The 19502-nt window shown below is 34.9% G+C and overlaps 7 protein-coding genes across 7 annotated transcripts; 1 reads left to right on the top strand and 6 right to left on the bottom strand.

The window, feature by feature from the left end:
- Positions 1-107: 107 nt before the first annotated feature.
- Positions 108-4594, top strand: ELE39_001410 (Chloroquine resistance marker; the record flags this gene model as incomplete). The annotated part of the gene is made up of 2 exons (XM_067344449.1): positions 108-4535; positions 4568-4594. 2 exons carry the CDS (start codon positions 108-110, stop codon positions 4592-4594), a joined length of 4455 nt encoding a protein of 1484 aa, XP_067200487.1.
- A 76-nt stretch (positions 4595-4670) lies between these two features.
- ELE39_001409 (mbl domain containing) lies at positions 4671-7133 on the bottom strand (the record flags this gene model as incomplete). Its single annotated transcript, XM_067344448.1, has 1 exon — positions 4671-7133. One exon carries the CDS (start codon positions 7131-7133, stop codon positions 4671-4673), a length of 2463 nt encoding a protein of 820 aa, XP_067200486.1.
- An 825-nt stretch (positions 7134-7958) lies between these two features.
- ELE39_001408 (uncharacterized protein) lies at positions 7959-8342 on the bottom strand (the record flags this gene model as incomplete). Its single annotated transcript, XM_067344447.1, has 1 exon — positions 7959-8342. One exon carries the CDS (start codon positions 8340-8342, stop codon positions 7959-7961), a length of 384 nt encoding a protein of 127 aa, XP_067200485.1.
- Positions 8343-8539: 197 nt separating this feature from the next.
- ELE39_001406 (DHHC zinc finger domain-containing) lies at positions 8540-9319 on the bottom strand (the record flags this gene model as incomplete). Its single annotated transcript, XM_067344445.1, has 1 exon — positions 8540-9319. One exon carries the CDS (start codon positions 9317-9319, stop codon positions 8540-8542), a length of 780 nt encoding a protein of 259 aa, XP_067200483.1.
- Positions 9320-9986: 667 nt separating this feature from the next.
- ELE39_001405 (uncharacterized protein) lies at positions 9987-12512 on the bottom strand (the record flags this gene model as incomplete). The annotated part of the gene is made up of 1 exon (XM_067344444.1): positions 9987-12512. The coding sequence occupies one exon, from the start codon at positions 12510-12512 to the stop codon at positions 9987-9989; it is 2526 nt and encodes an 841-aa protein (XP_067200482.1).
- Positions 12513-13350: 838 nt separating this feature from the next.
- On the bottom strand, positions 13351-15558 carry ELE39_001404 (aspartate tRNA ligase; the record flags this gene model as incomplete). The annotated part of the gene is made up of 3 exons (XM_067344443.1): positions 13351-13626; positions 14020-14123; positions 14343-15558. The coding sequence occupies 3 exons, from the start codon at positions 15556-15558 to the stop codon at positions 13351-13353; spliced, it is 1596 nt and encodes a 531-aa protein (XP_067200481.1).
- Positions 15559-16332: 774 nt separating this feature from the next.
- On the bottom strand, positions 16333-17520 carry ELE39_001403 (ART-4 PIN+Zn ribbon involved in RNA metabolism; the record flags this gene model as incomplete). Its single annotated transcript, XM_067344442.1, has 1 exon — positions 16333-17520. The coding sequence occupies one exon, from the start codon at positions 17518-17520 to the stop codon at positions 16333-16335; it is 1188 nt and encodes a 395-aa protein (XP_067200480.1).
- Between the last annotated feature and the right edge of the window lie 1982 nt (positions 17521-19502).

Raw genomic sequence — 19502 nt, 5'->3', positions numbered from 1 at the left:
CAAGGTATTTTGGTGATAAAAACAGCAGAGCCTTTGGAGAACCTGAAAGTTGATTGATATACATTTTTTATAAATATCAACAGGTGTTAAAAGGTTGATGGGGGAAAATGTCTTCAAATATTGATTGTGGCAGTACAATGGATTCATTTGAGATTTCTATGAAGCTTTCTGATTCTATTTACAATGAAGAAGATAACCAGTTTAAAATGGAAGAGGATTCAATTCCTGATTATGTTTTCCCTCGAGAAAGTGAGAGCAACTTCAATGAAATAATTAGTTCAGGCAACCTATACAACAATCATAACTATTATGAAAATAACAGCTATCTGGAAGATGTAAATATGACATGCTTAAATTCCAATTTGAATGAGAATAGTAGTAGTAGCAGTAGTAATAAGATTTCCAACAGGAAAAAGCGTTCAAGTTTATCAAGTAATGCAAGCGAGGGGGGGACTTTTAAGCTTAGACACGAGTTAACATCTGAAGATGATATTCCAGAAGAGGTAACATTGAATGGAGACTATGGAATAACTTATAGATACATAGCAGAGTTTTCAATATACAATAATAAACTTTCTAGGATGATGCCCTTGGACTGTTTGCCAAACAAATTTGAAAGTATTTATTTCATGAATGAGAAGGGAACCCTTGATTCCTTTGTAAAAGTAGCAGATTTTGAAGTGAATGATGATTTGAATGATGGGGGTGCCACAGAGAAACCGGCAGATGAACAGAGTTGTGAAGAATTGACTCTTGTTGGTACTTTAATCCCCTATGAATATATCTTAAATTATGAGAAAGAAAAGACTAATGTTCTTAAAGACAATTTTAGGAAGTTACAGAGAGTCCGTCAAAAGGGTGGTGGAAGTTACAAGCCAAAGAAGATGAAGGAAATGCCGAAATCAATTTTGAAGCAGGGAGAATTAAAAACTTTTCAGATTACTTGCAGAATACATTCTTGGACTATCGAGTTTGGAGGTAATTTGTTCGATGCCCCATACATTTGGGTCAATAGTATATCTCAGAATAGAAGCTCAAAAACTTGCTATAGGCTATGTTGGCCAGCAAACAAATACTCCAAGTTATTTTCCTCTGCAAAAATCAAATTTGAAGTTATTTCAAGACTCATTAAGACTTTACTTTCTCCAAACTCAAATAGAATTGGATACAAGACTTTTCTTGATCAGGTCACGGGGAAAGTGGTTGATAAGTCGCCTTCTAAACCAGTTTCAAAGCAGCAAACTAATGAACAGACATCTGAACAGGTTCCTGAAATGAACTCAGAACCTGCTAGCGAGTCATCAAGCCCATCTAAGAAAACTAACAAGGATTCTAGTCCTGCTGCTGACCAGTCCACAACTGCATGGGGAGAGCCTGCATTTGTTGTTGGTTTATCTGAGAAGGAGGTCTTGCTGATGTTTCCTTTTATCGAGTTTTATTTGCAGACTTATTCAAAAAAGTACAATTTGTCCAAAACTTTGGGACTTCAAATAATTACGTCAATGAAGAACAAACTCACGAAAATGATCTTAAGTGAAGATTCTACTTTGGATGAAAGCTATATAAGCTCGAATATTAATAGTTTATTGAAAAATAATGAACTTGCAGAAAAGATTTTCAATAGTAATAAGCTGCAAACAAGCTCAGTAGCTTTCACTGCAGCAGCAGCAAATCCGAAAAAAAGACGAAGTTCTGTTAACAAGAGCGAAGATTTGCTTAAATTTACTCTAGTGAAGTTCAAGGAATTCACTGAAAGTTTTGATACTTGTCAGAAAATACTCAAGATTTCAGATTTCTGTCACACATTTGGAGATTTTCTGGAATTACCTGTTCATTCAAGCTCACTACTTAGTATTCAGTCATTCCACTCTAAGAGCTTTACTTTGGAGAAGTCTAAATGCATTTCACTGGAAATTTTAAATCAAGTATATTTAGAATTTAACAGAGTTGTTGGAAAATTAAGAGAAGAGAAAGCTTCTGGTCTGATCACTCAAGAAGGAATTTGTAGTTTGATTAAAATTATTCAAGCTTTTCCTCAAAACACACTATTTTCGACAATCAAAAGTCTTGTTAATGCTATTTCTGAAAAGGTATTTAACTCTAAGAAAAACAATGCAGAAGATTCCAACCAACCAGGAAAGACTAATCCAAGTGTTAAGAGAAGTTACTCTTCATTTAGGAATGAGTCAGAGCATTCTGATTCAGAGTTAGATTCGAATAGTTTTGAAAACAAACTGAGTTTTTTGGATAAATTAAGTGTCACAAAATCATCTATTGATTGCGTATCTTGGCCTGTGATTTTGGATATGGTCCTTGAAAGGATGAACGAGTCCAGCATGAATGAGCTTAGTGATTATTTCGATGAAAGTACATTTGATGACTATAATAATGGGGAACAGTTAATGGTAGAGGAAACTAAAATGGAATCTGATTATATTACACAGAATCAAAACTCACCAAGCCAATTTAAAAAACAAAATAACTCATGCACTTTAAATAATGAATCATTCTTTGAAATTTTGAATTGGTCGATTGACACTCTAGGAGGTGGAAAGATAGGGAAAGAATTCATTGAGAACGTGTATAACAGTCAGAAGAAGAAGAGTAATATTGGGAGAAACGATAATTTAATAGGTTTGGACCGATTCTCTAACAAGTACTTTTTATTTGATAATATAAATACTCAAAATACACTATATAAGTCGGTCATTATTGTTCCAAGCTGCATGGAAGGTCTTAATAATAAGTATATCTCTCATTCTACTCCTTGTAGCAATCCCTTATGTACTTTGCCAGCTGAAGGAAGTTTGCCTTATAATTTGGTTTCTACTCCTGAGGTTGCTGAGATTCAAAACTTCTTGAGATTGAATTCAACCTTAGAAACAAACTCATCAAAGCTTGCGGTTAGATCTGCTGAACCTAATTACAAATTTGTGAGTAAGAAGAAAGAGATAGAAAGCTTGATTAATTCTCTTTGTGAAGATCATTTCTGTGAGTTCCAGCTTAAACTCAAGTTAAAAAGCACATTCAATGGAAAAGAGTTCGAACATGAAACATTCAATTCTGCTAAATATGTACAGGAGTGCATTGGAAATAAAAAACCAGTTTTTGTTCCTTTTAACATGTCATTACCCAGGATAGATCAAGAAAAACAATTCTTTTATTTTTCTGTACTCAACATAATAAAGGAAATTTCAGCTATTTACCTTAAAGTCACACTTCCTATGGTTGTTTGTGCTCTTAACGACAACCAAACTCACTTTTCCATCTTAGACAAAATATTTGCTCTATCCACCCAAATATTTGACCAATTTATTAAAGGAGTGGATGTTACTTACTATTCATCCCAAGAAATTTTCAAACAAATGACTATTTTGATCAAGCAAGTTTGTGAGACTACAATGGGTTCTCTTGAAATTTTTGGTATTCAAATAGATAAACAAACGTCTCAGAAATATTCTTTGTGGATACGGGAGTTGGAAGCGTTGGGTGGTATCAATCCTTCTGAGGGAGAAACTCGAATTACTTTGGGAGATACGATATCATCTTCCTTCAATAAGAAAATCTCGGTAATTGCAGCCTACTTGAAAATATGGATACAAAGCATTGCTCCTGGCGATTTGATTACTATCTCCACAGGAGGAGCTGCAACTTGTGGGTTATCAGGCTTAAACCAAGATTCAATTCTGACATCTAGTAGTGGCTTCATATATAGTAGAGAAGAGTTTATGTACATTATTGGAAAATGTTATGAAAAACAGCTTGAGAACTTTGAGAAACAAATTCCAAATCAGATGGATCAATTATATTATTTCAAGTCTGGACATTTCCTGGTTAACCTTTGTTGGATGAATTCAATTTTAACAAAGAACAGGAAAGCAAATGGTGCAATGCTCAGACTAATTGAGCAGTTTACCGAAATACCTGCTCATATGGCAAATATTGAGAAAATCAAAGTTATGAATATATGCTACAATGTAGGAAACCTAGCTAACAATAACCAACCAGTTGAACTAGACTCAAAAAAAACTCAAGAAGAAAATGAAGCCATTGTCTCCCCTTTCATTTTAATTAATTGTCAGGTCACTCCACGTAAAAACTCATCTTGTGCAGATGAGATCGTTGAGTTAGTGGACAATTTGAAGGATAGCTTTGAAAATATTCAACATCTCAACATTGAACAATTTTCAAAGAAAAGAACTTCAAATCGAATCAAAAATAACAATCTTTCCAACTCCTACAGGGATGCTATGATTGCAGATTCTACTTTTACTATTGCTGAGTCCCGTGAGACATTTATTAAAAAAAACTTAACTTACGATCAAGAGTCTCAAAATGAGACTCGATATATATCACTAATCCTACCATTAAGTTTAAGTGGTCAAAATAACGGACTTCCTGTTGGAAGATTAAGCCATTTGCAAAGAAGAAGCTTTGAAATCTTTAATTTCAAGCCAACTACTCCATTTTATATCATTAAAGAGGATATTTTCAAGTCATCAATTAAAGAAATTACAGAAAAAAGCAGCTTTAAGGTTAGTTACAATCTTGGAGAAAAAATAAATAGTGGACTTATTCGAAGAATTATCATTGAGGATTATGATGTCTGGGATTGTATGATTGTTGAAAGCGATGATTCAAAGAAAAATAAAGACTGTGTTTTGGTTTGTTTAAACTTGTGGCAAATAATCCCTAATTAACTTATTTAAATTGTGGAATCTTTCTATCAGCTTTCCCATTCTTTGCAAAGGAATGATCATCAAATCCATCATACAAAGTGTCTTGTTTAAAAAGTATCTGTTCAAGTATTCACTCTTAATTTCAACTTTTGGCATGCTAAAGTACCTCTGACTAAAGTGAGTAAGCAAAAGAAACTTTGCTGAACTGTTATAAGCAGTTCCTATTGCTCCAGAAATAGTTGAATGGTTCTTTTCTTGGGCGTCTTTGGATAAATTGTCCTCAAATGTTGCTTCATGTATTAAGACGTCACAGTCTTTTGATGCATCTTCCAGGGATTTACATGGAGTAGCAGTATCTCCTGAAAAGACGATTTTAAATAATGAGCAATCCCCCCCACTTTCAACCTTATTTTCAAGCTTAAGCGTTACTTTTAGTCCGTAAGAGGATTTTATATGCTTAACTGGGAATTGTTCAAGCTTTAAAAAAAAGTCATCTAATAGCAGCTGGTTACCATCTGATCTATTCTCAGGACTTTCATTCATTCTCTTATCTATAGCTATAAAAGAAATTTCAAAATCCTTAACTCTATTTACTTTGTCTTGAATAATTTTATTTTGGAATAGATTGTATATCTTTTCTACTTTTTTTGGCCCAATAAGTACCAAGTTCTTGAAATCCCTGCTTTTAATTTCACCGTTAAAATAAACTTCTTTGACTTGTTGGAGGTTTTGGTGGTACTTAATATAATAGAAATTGTCATTTTGGGTTAATTCTGAAACATTTTTGATTCTTTGAATGCCGACAGAATTTTTAAGCTTAAGAAGATTGAAGATACCCAAAAAGTGGTCCTCATGCGGATGAGAAATGAAAACAATTTTAATTGAAGCAATAATTTCTGAAAATAAGTTAAAATCAAACTTGCAAAGCCCGAAAAGCTGGGACATCGAACCTTCTCCACAGTCCAGCAACATGCTCGTATTATCGTCTACGCGTAAAAGGCATCCAGAGACGTTTCTGTATGGGGAGGGAATTGCAGATCCAGTTCCAAGAACATATAAAAGAGGAAAAAGCAAGTTTGGGTGGTTTTCTATATAATTCGAGAAAATACCCTGAAATTCTTGTTTTAGAAATAAGATTTGGTCCTCGGATTCTTGTGAAATGGGAGTAAATTTGGCTCTTTTTTTGTGTATGTTTGCAATAGAGTTGGTATTTTGGAGAGACTTTTGGTTTGAGGAGATGAAGAACTGTTGATTCCAAGCAAGCTCATCAACTTTGGCTGATGAAAGTGGAAATAGGTTGGGAGAAATATTGTTTAGGAACTCTTGAAGAAAGTGAGAAGTCACAAAAGGGTTAATTTCTTGCTCTTTGAGTGAATTTAGTCTTTCATTTAGCCTTATAACCTTAATAGTTCCTTTGGATAGGTAGTGTTTATTTTGGATAAAGCAAGAATCAAGCTTTAAAGAGTTTGGATTAGAATCTAAAAGGGAATCAAAGTAAGCTTGGAACTGGAATATATAAAAGTTTGAAATAGATTCATGTTGGCCATTTAAGCAATTAATAGAGTCAAGGGTGGTTTTTGAAAAATCAAATCCTTTTGAGTCTAAAATCTGAGAAATAACGGAGTAGAAGAAGTCAAATTCAGTTGGATTCAGAGCATGCAAAATGATTGACCAGGGCAGCTTGATGGGAGGGGAGCAAACATCATTAGGTTGGATAATTTTAGAACCTGAAATTTGTACACTTTCTCCATTTTTTAGTTTGGAGTATAGAGGACCTGGAGGAACACCCAGTTCTTTAGCCTTGATAACGTCAAACTTTCCTCTTTTCTCTGGAAACTCGAGCATATATAATATAGATGGACTTGATAGGCAAGATAAGGAGTTTTCAGTACATCTTTTTTTGGAGCTTGGACACATATTGTGCTCAACGCTTACGCAAGTTTGAGGTACTGATAAAGAATAATTTAGATAACATTCAAGAGAAAGCTCGTGATCTAATTCCAGCTTGAGTGGCTCCAAAGAAGATGTTGGCATAATCTGTATAATCTCAATTTCTAGATCGGACTTGACCCCATCAAAGTTATCCAGGAATTCTTGTGAATTAATAGACACAACAGTATTTAGGGAGTTTTTCTGTCTTTTCTGGTTTCTAATTACGTATCCAAACATAAGCAAATACTGAGTTATTGGCTCTGGACCCACAATTCTGAGCTTCTGAACCCCAACTCCTATTAATGTTAGAAGAAGACCTGGAAGACCCCCAATGGTTTCAACCGAAATATTAGTCAGAAGAATACTTCTCAATCTGGCAAGCCTGATCTTGTGTTCAAAGCAGTATCTCTGTATATTCTCGCCAACATTAATTAAACATTTGTTCCCATTATATGTAAGGACTAGAGATGGAGGGGAAAGGAGGTGTTTGGATCCTATACGTTGGAAGTGTATTTCGGACATTGTTCAAATGAGATATAGTTTAAACTCCAATTCTTCCTTGATCTTTATAAATATTAGATTAGGGCCAAGGAAGAGGATGAAGATATTCTTCTTTTTTATTTACTTTGAGTTGATATAATTAAAATGTATATTTAGACCTTAGGTGCGCTTGGCGCCAACTACTGTTAGAATTTTTAGGGTGGGATAATTAAAATAAAAAATGAAAGAAGAAAGGTTAATTTTTAGGAATTACAAAGCTAGAAGTAGATGCTTTGCATCGCCAGAGGAATCCTCGACCAAGTTCCAGAAGATAATGTCGAAAATTCAGGAGGAGAAGATCGATTGCGAGTTGAATGACATGGTAAGTTAATTAGGAAATGAATCTTGATAATTTTTTTTTGAACATTCATTTCGAATCACTACTTTTCACCAGGTACCACTGGAAAGAGATTATAATTTTGATATTAAACGGGACTTCGAGTATATCACGAGAGATTTGGAGCTAAAGAATGATGAGGCAATTCTAAAATTAGCAAATAAGAAGTAATTTAACTTAAGCTTTACCTACTACTATTTCTGCTATAGATTTTTAATTAAATTATATACAAACAAATGTTCACCTTTTAATTTTTTTTTGATTATATTTTAAATGAAATTACGTGTATTATTTTATTCTTGCATGCAATAATCATTTTTTTTCATGTGGATGAAAATAATAGTAAATAATTTTGGTACCGGCAATGCAAGCATGTTTTGCATGTGGAAGAACACTATTATATGGGTGTGCAGATTTTTAAAAAAATGGCAAAGCATCATCAAACTTGAAGTGATAGAGTAAAATAGGAATTAATCAATTTTCTTAAGATCAAAGTTAACTGATTGGAGGATGAGCTCATCATCGTTGCTAACAATGGCAAGGACGTACTCGTGATTAATTTTGGAGTTGATATAAGGTAGAATGGTTTTTAAGTCCTTTTCCAAATTTTCAAAAAAAGAGGAATGAATTTGGTCTAAGTCACTGAGCGGAATAAAGGTAGAGAGTTTAAGATACTGTTTGGAGCAAAATAAGATTTGAGTAGCAGTAACAATATAGGCCTGAAGGGTATGCGACCATTTTACATTAATGTTTCGCCAGAGTCCGGTCTTTGTGAGTTTTTCAGAAACTCGATTTGCAACATTCAGTTTAAAAGGATTTTTTTCTCGTGTTTCTTCAGTGTAAAAGGTTTCCATAATAAGGTTGGTAATGTTTTATAACGCTTGATTAGCGTTTTCCAATGGTGAGTAAACGATTAATTTTAAAAAAAAAGGTTTTATACGTTGTTTTTATATTAATGGACTTGCTTACAGCTTTAAATGGATGAGTTAGGCGCTGATAATGATAAATAATCAATTGGATTAACATGCTTAAGATAATGCCAATGCTCTTACTAATAATTCAGCTTTGGAGATGGACTTAGAAACAATTCAAATATATTCCTTGAAATCCCAGAGTACCACGGATTTGAGGTCTCACTGTAAAGCTTTTTGATTTCTTCATAAGTAGTTTTGTTCATGGCGCCAATGTAACAATGGAATATAAGGAGAGAAAGTGAAAAAAGAATTGTAAAACAGGCGAACCCAATAACTACAGCGGCTCCAGCAGAGTGATTCATTGTGTGGATGAAAATTTTGGTAGAATTCCCCAGTTTAAGTATGTGAATGGCCTCGTAAGTAAAATGGTTAACCATCTTGCATGACCCCAAAAGCATGGCCACTTCAAGTAAAAACAGGGTTGAGATGAATAACATAAATAGTTTGTGGTTTCCTGCCCCAATGCACGTTCCTACCCAAGGACAGTGATGATCAAACCTATCTACGCAGTGATTGCAGATATTACAGTGAACACTTCTTGGAGGTCTGATAATTTTGCAATAAGAGCAGAATTTGACTTTGATAATCTGTGCATTAATCTGTAGATCTATAGAACAGGGTGGATTATTAAGTTTGGAACATGATTTTATTACTCCGGGGTTCTTCAGAAACGTCAAAAACATGGAAGTTGCCATAAGTATGAAGAGTATATAACTTGTGGCAATTAGCAAGTAATTTTGTTGCATAAAAAGCCATTTTGATGTTGTAATCAAGTATAGAATACAAGGACCAATGATTAGAATCGCTGAAATCAGTATTTTCAGGTATCTGGAGTTCAGTTTCCGTAAATCGGGCATAGTTTTGGCTCCAATATTTCGACTTAAAGCACAAATTAAATGGATTTACAATTTAATCTTTGGATCGTATCCCCCTTTCCCTTAAAACTTTAAGATAAAATATTATAAAGCAATAATGTTCAATAAAAAATGGGAAATGGTCAATATTCACATAAATGAATATTTTATATATAAAAGTGAAAAAAAGAGAAAAATAAAAAATAACAAAAAAATGTGTTGACCTTCATTTTTTCATTTGCAGACGTAAAGAGGAAAACTTTGAAAGTAGTTTACCCTCTAAAAGGATTGATTAACTGCCCAAAAGCAGAAAATTGTTAAATAAGTGTGGAAACCAAAGTGTCAAGGCTTTAAGTTCTCACTTTATTAAAATAGAGCGCAAGCAAATAACAGCAAACTAGTGTTTATGTGGCTCCAATACGTAAATGTCAAGAATATGCAATTTTTTAAAAAGTAATAATAATTGGGATGGCTTATGAATATAGAAATATGAACATAAAGTATTATCTCAAAAGCTTAAAAACTATCAATTTAATATGAATGAGGAGAAGGTATTTGCGATTAAGATTCAACTGAATATAAAAGGTTATCATTATTACCAAGAAAGAGTATTGGAGTAATAATTACTACCAGTCAAATTGACAGACAGCGGCGGACTCAATGAACTTTGTTAAATTGAAATTAAAGGACATCCAATGTCAAAGTTGTCCATTTCAAGTTCGTTTGAATTAAACATCTCTATAGAATTTAAGCCCTGAGTAAGGAATCCATTGAGACAAGAAGAATCCATATATTCATCATAATTGGAAGAGATATTTGGCTGAGAGTACAGATAAAATGATGTTGGGCTATCACATGTGATAATTCCAGAAGTTTGGGAAGTTTCAGTGTCCAGGGAAGAGCTGATGATTACAGAAGAATCAAAAGGTGACCCAAAAGCTGAACAAATTGGAATGTTTTGGTCATGTGATTCAGACGAAGAAATAAAATGGATTGAATCTTGGTGATGGTTGTGATAATTATGTGTATGATGAGAGGTATCAAAGTCACCAAGATGGGCAATTTCCGATTCTGGTTGGTAAAAGGGGGTAACTTCAGTGTTAATAGTCGAGGTACAGTAAATATCATCAATATCTCCACAGCTAAATATATTTGAGTTATTACTTATCCCAGATTGAGTTGAGCTAGAGTAAGTATAATTTGTCTGCGTTGGAGGCTCACTTCTGATATCTGTCAAAGTACTCTTCTTTTTGGACCTAATCTTTTGTCTCTTCGCTGGCTTATGAAGAACAGTATCTGAGACACTATTAATGGAAATCATGGAATCTAATGACTCATGCTCTTCGTGTTTCTTATGGTATGAAGGAGGAAGAGGAGGAGTTCGGCCTCCAGTTTGGATATGGCCATTTATATTGTTATAGTGGCCGATACTTTGGTGAAGTTGTTGCTGTTGATGATCAGAAAAGTGGCTAGCACAAACATCATTCTGTGTAACAAATCCTGAAACAGATGAGCTTCCACTCATATTATTGTTTGATACATTACCTTGAATTAAGTTATAATTAATTAGGTTCTGGTTGTTCACAAAGCTAGAAATTTCCGGATTCAAGGAAGAGATATCTTTTGAATCTCCTGATTGCAATGGTGAGTTTGTAACAGGAATAGGGGGAGGTGAGAAGTTATAGCTTGATTTTGTAGACCCTCTTCTTTTTCTTTGAGAAGCTGGTGAACCACTTGTAGTGGAAAATATGGAAATTGGTGAGGTAATGTCATGCTCAATTTTGTTTAATGGTGTATTAGAAACCAAGCTCGAATCCTTTGAATAAAGACTCTTATTAGATGAATATGATCGATGGCTGCATGGAGATGTGTCTGGTGTGTAAGTATCTAAATCAGTCTCAAGTTTTCCCAACCCTTTTGAAGAATCATCCAAAAGTGCTTGTCCTCTTGGAATGACTCCTCCGTTTGTATTGCTGATGGCAGAATGCGATTCAAACTTATCAGAAATACCTCCTTGTACCGTAGTTCCTCCACCGATTCTGTTATGCTGTTGAGAATCTAATACTCTTCTGGATGAAATATTGGAGTGTGATTGCTGCGCAATTATGTTCGAGTTTGAATTCACCGAGGAAAGTTGGACGCTTTTTGAAGAATCTCTGTGTCTTGGTCTTCCAAACTCACAGTGTATGCTCAAAGCATAGTCAAATACGTCACATACATAAGAGATTTTAAAAAGCTGTTGGACGCTTGCGAATCTAATTCTCGTGTAAGAAAGTCCATGATCAGTAAGGGCTTTCTCCATTTTAGTTGGGTTTTGAGTATGTATTTCACGTAGCTTCTTAAGAAGCATCTTTCGGCCAAGATCTCCAAGAGGCAGCTTAAATCCCTCATAATACTTTACAGAATTAAGGTCTTCAGTAATGTTTGAAGATGAACCAAAAGAGCAGCCTTCTCCTCCTGATGCATTGGCAGAGTAACTAGATTTTGAATTAACTGATGACCCGTTCGAAGAATTCCCAAAGTCATCAGAAGTTTCTCGTACTTTTCTGGTACGGGTCTTATTAGGAGTTTTCGTTAATGAGTTACCTGTAACTCCTGCTCCCATACCACTAATACCCATAACGGATCTTCCTATTCCAGATAAACTATTTTGAGTACAGTTACCTATTCTATTGGATGAATTATTGCCAACAATATTGTTGCTGTTATTATTACTATTGTTATATGGGCGTTTACGTTTAGTAAACTCCTTTTCAGTTGTGGAAATCTTTTCAGTATCGTTGAATTGGTATCCAGAATTGTATATTGAGTTATCTCTAATGTTAGTTCCGGAGCCTATTAATCCGGTCTGTATTCCATAATGTTGTGAATCTCCAATAACTGACGAATGGCTACTATTTAAGCTAAAGTTACTTGCACTACCTCCACCAGTGCCATTACTATGTTGGTGCTGTGAAAAGTGTTTTTGACCTCCATTTTTTGAATTGGAGCTGTCAGAACCAACCAAAAACTGTGAAAGCGGCGAGCAAATTTGTCTGGAAAATTCTCTTTGGTCCAATGAAACATTACTACCACTATTTGTCGAATCTGGTGATGCTATCAGCAAATCATCATCCAATAATGATGAACTTGAAATGTTCATTCCATCCACTATTTGGAAGCTGCTAATTTGGTCCCAATCATATCCTTCTTCCATATTATTTACTATTCAACTTATAAAGTTATTTACCTTCCTTTACACCTTTAATTCTAAATTCCTTAATTTATGATTTCTTGTTTTTTTTCCTCTTTATTCTATTTATCTATCTCTCTTTTTATTAACTGCTTATCCCAGTCAACTTCCCAATTAAGTTCAATTATCACTTGGAAACTCAACTCTACCAAATTCCTCTTCCTCTTATCAATTTCTTTCTTAAAGCAAATTTTTCTCCTTTCTTGTACATAAGAGTCATAAACCTTTTATAGTCACCTAATTATTTAATTCCCCGCAGGTACCTGTGATCATATTATAGTCTAGTCTATACAAACGTTTTTTCTCTATTTTACCTCTTTTTACCCCCTTTTGTAATATATTAATTTGCTAATTTTTTCTTGCCTCTTGTTTGGCCATTCACTTTTACTATTTAATTTTACTTCATCAGTATTTAATATTACTATGTCTGGGTACCGTTTTACCTCTTTTTTTATATTAATTATTTCATTTATTTTAACTTCTTTTAGGCGGGTCGCGCGTCTGTGTCTCTGCATACAATTAGAGAGAATAAATTTATAAAGCTAGCTAAATATGATTTTTGGTTGCAAATAAAAGTGACTGGAAGACATTAAAGTGGGAAAAGTGCCAAAAGAGAGAATTTAGTCGAGTTTTTATAAAACTTTTAGTGGTAATAATGCATTATAAAAAGCTTACTAATTTTTTAATCTAGACCTTTAATTAGATGTTCAATCTAATAACATATATGTGCTAGAGATAAACCACAAGTATGCAAGATTTGCGTACAGTAGGCATAAGAATTAGAATTAAATGATGTGAGGCTTTAAGGGCTAAGCCTCTTGGGATCACGAGGGAACATTGAAGATTTTCTGATGTTTCCAAGATTCAAAAAGAGCATAATGACTCTTTCGAGTCCAATGCCACATCCACCATGTGGAGGAGCGCCGAGCTTGAATGAGTTCAAATAATCTCTAAGTGAATGCTCCGGAACACCACATTCTTGGCACCTTTTTACCAACAAATCGTAATCATGAACTCTCTGTGCTCCGCTTAATATTTCTTCTCCTCTCATAAAAAAGTCGAAAGAATTTGACCATTTCTATAAAAAAAATGTGGGGAATTGGCGGTAAACACTTGCATGTAAAGGCGGTAACGCCCCCGAAAATAATATATAGACGGCTCGGGAAAAAAAAGGGGAGGGAAATGAGGGAGAAGGCATGAGGATTTGGAAACAGCCATATTGAGGTCAGTTGGTGATGCATGAAAGGTTGTCATCAAGGGTTCAAACGTGGCTGTATCTACTCACGAATTGTATAGATACATGTTTGAATTTACAGGCTATGGGTGAATAAACAATCATCATCCCTCAATAGAGGCAAATCCTCAACCTTCCCTTAAAGTCCATAAATCTTCCTGTTTCTTCTACTTCTTCTCTCCCCTTTATCCTCTCAAGCTCTCCATATTTCTTAGGAGGCGAAAAAACTTGACTTACCTGTGGTTCATCAAAGTCAGGCATTGTGTAGAAAGGTCTCACTTTGAGTGGATATTTAAGCATCATGTAGAAATCAGAGTTATACTTTTCTTTAACAATAGAGCCTAAAAAAAATGAATAATGTAAGTCAAGTTGGGTGTGAATATGTTCAATAGGACGTCAAATATCATCAACCAGCACATTGAATATCTTAGTAGGATGATATAAGAATTAAAGAGAATTGATAGTTTGAACTTCAACATTATTCATATTAAAGTATGTGATCCTTCACTAACTCATCCTCTTCTCAATCTTTTTAGAAAGTGCTTTAATATGGAACTTACCTAGCAATCTTTCCTGTTCTGTAGAAATGTCAAAGTCAGAAAGATCCTCTGGAATTTCAGCGCCTGCCTCTCTAAGAAGATTGCATCCTTCTTCAAAAGTAAGACGTGGAGTCTTTTCTGAAATAACAAAAGGAGTGAATGGATTATATTCGGAAACAACGAGTAATTCATTCTTGCAGCGAGTATTAATTCCTCGAAAAATATGTCTGAACATGGCATCAAAAACATCAACCAACTCATGGTAGGAATTCTCGATATTCATTTCAATATCAACTCCAACAAACTCACACAAATGTCTGTGAGTATTTGAGTTTTCTGCTCTGAAAACAGGCCCAATCTCAAATACTCTTTCCAAGTCCCCACAGATTGACATTTGTTTATGGAGTTGAGGTGACTGGGCCAAACAAGCTGTGTTTGAGAAATAGTCCACTTTAAACACGGTGGCGCCACTTTCGGAAGCCCCTGGTAAAAGTTTAGGGGTGTGAATCTCAATGAATTCTTTCTCTATTAAGAATTCCCTAAGTAATCTGCATACCTCCGATTGAATTCTAAATATTGCCTGGCTCAAATAAGTTCTCAAGTCCAGTACCCTATTATCAAGTCTCACATCCTGTAGAACTCTAATGATTGTGGAATCTTCATCCTCAGTTTCAACTCTATTAGCATCTTTTAATTGGAAGGGCAGTTCACTACAAGCTGAGGAGACACAGAAAACCCTCTCCACCAAAATCTCTATATCTTGAGTAGATGAAACAACTGGAGTCTCTGGAACTACTATGGTACCGTAAACATCAATCATACTCTCAATTGGAAGGCATCCAAGCCATTTAATCATCTCCTTAGAGCTACAGTTATTAGCATCAACTACTAATTGCAGTCTATAGAAAGTTTGTCTGAGTAATACAAATCCCAAAGACCCCTTACATCTGGATTCTGCAATTCTACCCCTTAGCCAAACTTTCTCACCTCTTTTATTAGAATCCAATTCCTTAATCTTTGAAAAAGACCTGCTTTCAATTTTGCAATTAAATGGAATGACTCCATATGAAGTCGTCTCGGTTGAATACGCAATAACTGAACTCCAATTAACTGACTGTTGTTGCTGCTGGTTACTCTTTGCTTCCGCCTTCTTAGCTTCTTTCAGTGCCTGCTTTTCCTGTCTTTTTAATGCCTTTTTTGAAAGGACCTGTTCTGTAACTTCTGGTTCTGTAGACATCTAGCTATTTTTCTTTTCCAGCAATTTTCCTGTTCTAACTTAAAACCGATACTTGCGTTCAACTCACAAAAATTTAGTCCTAAAATTTTTCTACCAAATTCCTATTCAACCTTGACCTATTCTCGTCTTTTTTTCTAGACATTTATCTTTAATTCATTACTAACGTCATATTTACTTTTTGCCTTTGGCGCCGAAATGCTTCGATTTTTGTACCTCAAATTGTCTAAGCATGGCATTAAAAGTTAAAAAATGAATTAAAAGTCTAATGAGCGGTATGCAAACGTGGAGTGGGTGGGGGGGTTAATTCCAAGAAATTATGAATACACGTGGCAAAGTATGCTGCATGCAAAACTAAAAAATTAAGTCAAAAGTTGGTTGAAGGTTAGCGGGTGAATTCACGCATGTATTTCGAGAATAAAAATAGGTCTGGAAGCTCTGATTTTGGATTGGAAAAAATATTAATATTTGCATTAACTAGTTTTTGCTTGATTATAAGTATAGCAGTAGTAGTTTATGTTCCATTTCTTGTCTATATCAGACGCATACTTGCCCAAAAGAGGTAAAGATTTGTAAGAAAGGGAAGGAATTTCTGAGTTAATTCACTGGTTGGATGACTGACTAAACTTTAATGGGAGAAATTTTGTCTTAAATGCCTGATTCCAAGTTCACCCCGTTTAAACCCTCTAATATGCCTCAAGTCAATTATGAGACTATCTTAATTACTTTCAGCGTTTGAATATTGAATAGCAGCGAGAGTTTAAGTTGGAAAAACTCTCATCTTTTCTTATTATTGTGTTTCTTCTGCCAACTATTAGAATTTGGATTTCCTCTTCCCATCCCAATTTTGATTTCAGGGTACTTAAAGCTACCAAACTGTTTTCCCCAGTTGCTTTCAAGGTCGGCCCCACTGTTGGAAAAAGGGTCCCTTTCCTTGCAAGCCTTCTCCCACTTCTTCCTTTGGTGACTAAGTAACCTTTGTCTCCCTCCCATCATCAGCTGATCCTCTGCCAAGATTATCTCTTGGTTTCTGACACCTCTTTTTGGCTTAGGAATGGAATAAATGGTCCCTCTTAAGTTCACCTTTTTTCTATAGCAGTCTAATTCAATTGTTCCATCAGAGGAAACTTTAATTGGAACTCTATCCAAAGTAGCATTTCCACATTTTCCACAAAACTTTCGACTGGTATCTCTTTCAAAAGTATAGCATCCACAACAAAGAAGTCCCCACCTCTTAATAGTTTTTACTGATAATCCATGTATCTCTACCAGGTTCAAACCCATCTGGAGTAGTACATTTTGCATAGAATAGTCAGTAGTCATACATGCCACCACAAAGTGGCTCTGAGATCCCGAAGAGAGGCCTCCCATAACACTTGTAATATTTGCCTTGGTAATCCATCCTCCAGAAAATACATCATCCTCCAAGCTCTTGGAAATCCTTCCATCCTCTTCATCTTCCTCCTTTTCCTCTGATTGAACTTCCTCTCTTCGATTGTTTTGTCCTTTAGCAGTTTCCCAGTCTTCCTCATCCTCCGTACTTTCCTCTTTCCGTTCGTCAGCCTCCATATTTACCTTCTCTAAGTCTTCATCCATCCCTTCCTCAAATCTTCCCGCCTCTTCAGCCTTGGTGACAAGAGTGATTTGCTTGGGCCTATTGTTAAGCTTTGAAATCTCATCATATTTTTTGTGGTAAGCTAAGGTTAAGGCAATTACCTGAAAGTCTGTCTCTGAAAGAAACCCGAAATCGCCAGTCTCCTTGGAAAACTTTTTCACAAAACCACAATCCTGTTCTGAAGGCTCCATTATCTGAATCCTATCCTGTAAGTAAAACATCTTCTCCAAAGCCGTTTTGTCCTTAACCTCTCGAATTACCGAAGGAACCGTTAACAAAACATCGTCCATAAAATCGTGCCTCCCTAACCGCAATATCGCACCTGTATCCAATATTATATATCTACCCATCCTTTCAAATTCTCTTCTCTCCGCTTCTATCTTTATTCCTGAGATCCTCTAGTCTTTTTTTGATAATTTGCCTACCCAAGTAGCCCGCCAAAAGATTTGGCTGGGCGGGCAATGCGTAATACTACAATAAAAAATAACGCAATAGAAGGAATTATTGAAAGGGAGGAAAAAACTGAGTAAAAATAGAGAAAGGGGAACATATTCTGGAGGAAGGTACAGAAATACGCACACATACTTATTTTTCCCAACAGCTAAGGTAAATGACTTTGGAACAGGATCCTAATAATGGGAGGCCTGAGACTGGGGACTTAGTTGATATCAATTACAAGATCATTCTGAAAGGCCATCCACTCATTTCTGGAATCCCAAATGGTAAGTTTGAATAGAAAATCAATTAAGAATAATCTTGACTAGGAAGATTTTTGTTAATTTTCTTTGCCAAACTATTAATCTTATTTGGTTACTTTTCTTAATACAATTTTCCCACTTAAGTTCGAAATGAGATTAAATATAGTTTTATCATTGGATCTGGGGTAGCTGACCCTCATGTTGAGGAGAAGATATGCGGGATAACCGTAGGAGAATCTTTATGTATTACAAACTTGGAAGGATCAGATCCTTTGTTTATTTCGGAGGTATCGTCTTTGAGTCCGAGAATAAACTCAGATACCACCCAACATGAGGATAATAGTGTTGGAAATTTTAAAGTATGTTACTTTGAATATTTTGGAGGGAGCTTTTCCTTCATCTTAATCTTGTTATTTTAATCAGTCACAATCATAACTCGCTTTATAAAATCTTCCAGGTCATAATTGAATTGCTTTCTATAACTAAAAAGGAGCAAGTTCCAGATATTGTTACAAGTACTAAAAAAGCCTTTACTTCTCCATTGCAAAGAATGCAGCTTTCTCTGGATTCCAAAAACCTTGGAAACCACTATTACAATCTCGGAGATTATCAAACTGCAAAGATTCACTACGAGAACTCTATCAAATACCTCGATAACTTTGAAGAATGGACCCCTGAACAGCAAACTGATTCAAAACCTATCAAAATCTCTGCGCTCCTTAACATCTCAAAGTAAGTTAACCCTTCTTTCATAATATTTAAATCATCCTTTATTTCTTATCTAGTTGTATGATCAAACTCGAAGAGCACAAGTCTGTCTTGAAATTCTGCACAGAAACCCTGAATCTAGACAAGGTAAGCCTTTCTCCAATCTATAATTCACAATTCCATAATTTAAACTTTTTCCAGAACAATGTCAAAGCTCTCTATCTTAGAGCATTATCCTATCTTAAACTCGATGATCCGGATGAAGCCAGAATTGACCTATACAAGGCTGCAACACTAGAACCTCAAAATGTTGAGGTCAGAACCAAACTTCAACAAGTAAGTTCAATTCCTTCTTTCCACTTCACCCAAGCCTATATTTTCACTATATCTTTCCAATCCCTATCATCTATTAGTGCACCAAAATTATTAATGACAGAAAAAATTCAAATAAAAATCAAAAAAAATCTTTTCTACTTTAACTACGCTATTGCATGTATGCATGCATGCATTTTTTTATTACTATTCTGAATTATATTATTTCTAACTCGTCTAATCTATTTCACCCAAATGTTAAGACTTATTTCTTTACATCTTATTTACATTTTTCACTTTCCCTCCCGAGGTCCCTCCTCCACTTCTTGTTAAAATTTTGTTAGCAAAATATTTATCCTACCTTAGTTTATTTAGTGTGCTTCCGGCGCCAAATTTTTGGCGCCGAATGTGTTGTATATTTTGACTAAAACAATGTAAGAAAATGTGAACAACAAAAAGATAATATAATATGCAAAACACACAAAAATTTCCAAAGAAAACTCTTTGAACTTAAAAAAAGTAGTGGAATAGAATTATTAATAAATTTTTCAATGCATGAAAATTAGTCGAACTGTTTTACTTCAACGAAGTAGTTGAATTCAAGAAAAGTGGAG

The sequence above is a fragment of the Cryptosporidium sp. chipmunk genotype I genome (assembly GCF_004936735.1).
Source record: "Cryptosporidium sp. chipmunk genotype I strain 37763 chromosome Unknown contig_17, whole genome shotgun sequence".
NCBI lineage: Eukaryota > Apicomplexa > Conoidasida > Eucoccidiorida > Cryptosporidiidae > Cryptosporidium > Cryptosporidium sp. chipmunk genotype I.
This window is presented reverse-complemented; position numbering and strand designations above follow the sequence as displayed.